The 4494-nt window shown below is 34.8% G+C and overlaps 1 protein-coding gene across 1 annotated transcript; it reads right to left on the reverse strand.

Moving 5' to 3' along the window:
* Positions 1-830: 830 nt before the first annotated feature.
* LOC139857058 (protein MHF1 homolog) lies at positions 831-2822 on the reverse strand. The gene is made up of 4 exons (XM_071845767.1): positions 2624-2822; positions 2455-2526; positions 1442-1522; positions 831-997 (listed from the first exon to the last, which is right to left on the reverse strand). The coding sequence occupies exons 1-4, from the start codon at positions 2748-2750 to the stop codon at positions 852-854; spliced, it is 426 nt and encodes a 141-aa protein (XP_071701868.1). The 5' UTR covers positions 2751-2822; the 3' UTR covers positions 831-851.
* Between the last annotated feature and the right edge of the window lie 1672 nt (positions 2823-4494).

The raw sequence follows: 4494 nt of genomic DNA on the forward strand, positions 1-4494 counted from the left end.
GCGGCGAAAAAAAAGATAAGTCCCGTCAAAATATATGGTGGGTTTTGTTTAATAGTTTTTATATTAAATTTAAAAGTTATGTTTAGTACCCCTCATGTAATTGAGTAGTTATAGATTGCACCCCTTGAAGTTACATGTAATACCCCTTGAGTTTGTGCCAAGTTATCATTTGTACCATTGTGTTTGGGTGTCGTTTTCACCTCTTGAACGACAAAATTCTGTTCTTGTTTTAGTATATTGTTCTTGTTTTAGTAAATATAGAAATAGAAATAGAAATAGAAATATTGGGTGCACATAAAAATGGTCTAAATAAAGGTGGGTGCACGCTTTACTCACTGTCTAAATTCTAAAAATTAAACCAGTCAGCTACTACTATATTTACTCATTCTAAATTAAATTCCACTTTCTATGATATGCGGAATAAAAGAAATGCTAAGTTAATTATACTAACACCAACCATAATGATGCACAAAATCCTCAATAAAAAATGTACCCAGAACAAATCAACCACAAAGACTACCTACCACTGCATAGACTTTAATCTCAACAAATCATTTTTATCATGTTTCAAGCAGGTTATCTGAATTAGTTGATTTGCCAAATAACTTAAAACAAAAGTGACTTAAATGTAATGCTGAGTAATTGTTTTAATCAAATTTAACAACAACATGCTTAATTTGACTACTATTTTTAAAACCATTAACGTCATATCTGTAGTCCAAATCAAGTTCTATTCTAGGAAAATGTTTAAAGCCATCCATATCCATATTGAGGAGTTAAGCACCAGATGATAAGCATTTGATGCTAGCAGAAACTATTTTTAGATACCAATAATAGAGAATGTATGGCAATTACGGATCGATGTTAAGAACCGAGGGTGGAGCTTTGTCTTCCTTATTAGTACTTCTCTTCCTCTTTTTCTCAGACTGGGGCTCTTTTGCTTTTAAATCGTATGCAAACGACCTCAATGATTCAGCCAGATTTCTGTTCCTGTGTGCTGAAACCAAATTATGCAAATCCATCTAACGAACTTCAGATGTAGAGTTCCATAGACATAAAAAAAAAACTCATAAAAAGCTTTAGATTATAGGTGGCAAAATGGATAACACAGGTCTTTTAAGTGATTGTAAATACAGGTTACGTCAGTTGGCCCACCCATGAACACTTTTTTACTTCTTTACTTTTTCCTTTATTATGAATTTATGATTAGTGTGCTATATGTTATTACATAAGAACAGTACAATACTACGAAATTGAGCTAACATTTTTCACTAGAGCAGAGGTTTTTACAAATTTGATTACATTTCGAATGACTTTCAACCCATTGACTGACCTGTTATTTTAGGTTAGCCCATTGACCCATTTAGACATAAAACACAGTCTAAAGTGGCTCCGGGTCAAAATTGTCACCTTCACTTTAAACAGGGATTGATATGCATACCAGATATAATGACGTCATTTATATTCACAGACTTTCTACCAGCATGATGTGCAAACAGCTCAAGATCCTCTGCCAGCTGTTCTGGGGTACATAAACAGTAATAGTTAATCTTCCCGAGCAACAATCAAGACAAAATTTAAGATAATCGCCATGAAATGGTAAAAGATAAAGAAAGCCACATACTTATCCAAGACTCCAACAGAATTCAACATTCATCAAGTGTTATTCAAGCCAACCATGTTAATCATATAGTTACCAGAACAAACAATCAATTAAAGCAGGTCATTTTGACCCATTTATCCAACATCAATGTTCACAAACCATCAAGTTAAGGAGAAAAAGAATCGTATGTAACCTGGGAACAAGATTTTATACTGCAGCAAATGCTAGTCATCACTTAAAGCTGGAAAGAATTGACAATTTGACCATAATTAACAGATCTTACTTCTGAGCAGGAACTGAAACTGTATTATCTTAAGATATGAGGACTACAACAACAACAAAAGAAAGGCATCTTACTCACTGTTACAAAACTACTTTGGATGGCTATTTCAAAATATAGTACTCCATTTAACACTTCAAATCTAAGAAACAAACTTGCTAGCACAATGAGCCAACTAAACTTCTTATATTGCTCTTTTCTATAAAACGTACTGCCTCGGATGGTTGTTCAGAAACAAAGTACCAAACACGATAACTTAAAATGTGGTTGTTCTTTATAATCATAGCACTTTTTTGCCCAATTGAAGTCCATGTAATAATCCTTAAATGTAGTACTGAGTAACAATTAATTAAAGAGGAAAAACACACCATATAATTCTTTTGAATAATAAATTGCAATGCACATAATACAAACATCAACATCACAAGGCACTAACACCAGCAAAAATAAAATTTTAAATCAATTAAATTATATACTCCATAAAATTACCTACAGTCACTTATTTCATTCACCAGAATTGAGTGTGAACGATAACAATGGAAAATGAGTAAGTGTTAATGAGAGGTGGTACCAGTATACTTGAAGGCTAAATCGGCGATGCAAACGATAACAGATTGAGAAATTTCCATGTTATTTTCCTTAGCTGTAAATGTATTGAGGCAAAAACATGAAAATAAATCAATCATTTCAAACAAATTGAATGCACGTATAATTGTATATACTGATTATTAACTAATTACCTTGGGATTCAGCGATTGAAATAGTGGAAAGACGGAATCGATCTCTGAGATGATTAGTGGCTTCTTCGTCTTCCTCTCTCTCACAATCGCTTTCGTTGACACCGCGTTCAATCGTTACTGGATCCATTCAATTTTACCTTTTGTGATTTTGTGGTACTTCTAGGGTTTTCAGACTTTGAACACACAGACTCTTCTGTGCTTTATTTCGCGCCAAAAGTGTGTAATGAAAGACCACTAGATTTATTTTATTAGACTTCCAGATATTGGGCCCGTTATTTTTTTGCGTGATGGGCTGGCCCATTCTGGTCAGCAGCGATTGTGTGTTGATGCGAGGCAATTCTAGGTTGAACTCGAATAAAGGCAAGACTATTTTGGGTTCGGGTTTTAGCACTAAAACATGATCATCATCAGAAACTAAAGCTTCGTTAATCATCATTTTCAACCGAAAGTGTTCATCTGTTTTGGCCTCTAGATCATTTGACAATGATTTGAGGAAATGTAAAAATGCAGAAACGTTTTAATCCATCTCGTGAAGCTATCGTTAGACTATATGCTCAGCCCGTATATCATTTGTATTGGGCCTTGCCACCTAGTTTCCCTTTAGGGCTCTGTTAGTCCATTGCTTTTATTATATAATTACCCATCATGTACTGTGATTCATTAAGCAATAATACACTGCGATTATGCACTGTAACATGCCGTGGTTACACCCTAACCCTAAATCGCCTACATCGATCCTTCTTCACTACTTTTCTTCTTCCTGCTTCTCTATAAACACTCCACACTTATTCAAATCACTATTCTATATCTAATAACACCACCTGCTCTCTCATATGTAGCGACCCCGACAAATCGTCAAGTGACGGCGTCGGCTACGTGGGTCCCATTACCTGATTATAAGTCTTTAAGATAACGTTTTACCAAAATATGTCGCCTTCATTTCAAAATAAAGATTGTTTCAAAGTTTACAAGAATTATTCAACCAAAAGTTAAGTTACAACGTTATAAGTACGATTGAAATCTAGGCGACACAGTTTAAAGTAAGGTCAAAAGACGCTCCATGAAAAGCATGTATACTCGACATCCAATGCAAGTATCAAATAATGAGCGGAAGCATGTATCACATATCGTGCAAGACCTGAGAAAAACATAGAAGAATCTGTCAACGAAAACGTTGGTGAAATCATAGGTTTAGTAAGTATTAAATGTTGTCTTTGAACCACAAGATTTTGTATTTCCATAACGTAGATTATCCAAATCATTTGCATTCCAAAAGTGTTGTTATACGCGAGCACTCAATTATCAAAACTTAACCAACGTTACCCCATCACACAGTGCTAGAACCCGCACTAAAACACAAAAATATATTTCATCCGCATAACGGTAGCGAACCGTCCGAATGAGGGTTTGTTAAACCCGTATGGCCACACAATATAAGTTCTCGCTTACACCCTGCAAGTGTAACTAATGATAATCGAATTGAGGCATTTTTGTTCTAACTCGCACGTGGAATGTTTGTTTTCACACTTGTGTTCAAAACATAAAAGTAAGTAGTACAAGATGTAACAAAGTATATGTTTTCTCAGCCCACGATTTAAAAGTATAAAAGTTGTTGAAAAGGTGGGACCATGATCTCACCTCGAGTGCACGAGTATAAAGGTACTTCAACAAGTAAACGTGTGCATGAAAGTTGCTTAGCCTTGACCTAAACAAGTAAGTTATATCAATTAACCGGTTACGACACAAGGTCGGGTGAAATGTGTTCAATTAGTCCTATGGCTCAATACGACTCGATTAAATATAGCATGTGAATCACGTTGTCAAGTTTCATACAAGAAACAAGTATAAAAGCATGTTAGAATGATTGTAAT

Source organism: Rutidosis leptorrhynchoides, chromosome 7 (genome assembly GCF_046630445.1).
Source record: "Rutidosis leptorrhynchoides isolate AG116_Rl617_1_P2 chromosome 7, CSIRO_AGI_Rlap_v1, whole genome shotgun sequence".
In the NCBI taxonomy this organism is placed as follows: Eukaryota; Viridiplantae; Streptophyta; class Magnoliopsida; order Asterales; family Asteraceae; genus Rutidosis; species Rutidosis leptorrhynchoides.

Coding starts and splice junctions, on each gene's coding strand:
- LOC139857058 (XM_071845767.1), bottom strand. CDS start 2,750: ATGGATCCAGTAACGATTGAACGCGGTGTCAACGAAAGCGATTGTGAG. Junction 1,523..2,454: donor TTTAGCCTTCAAGTATACTG/GTACCACCTCTC, acceptor TATGTACCCCAG/AACAGCTGGCAGAGGATCTT. Junction 998..1,441: donor AAATGACGTCATTATATCTG/GTATGCATATCA, acceptor ATTTGGTTTCAG/CACACAGGAACAGAAATCTG.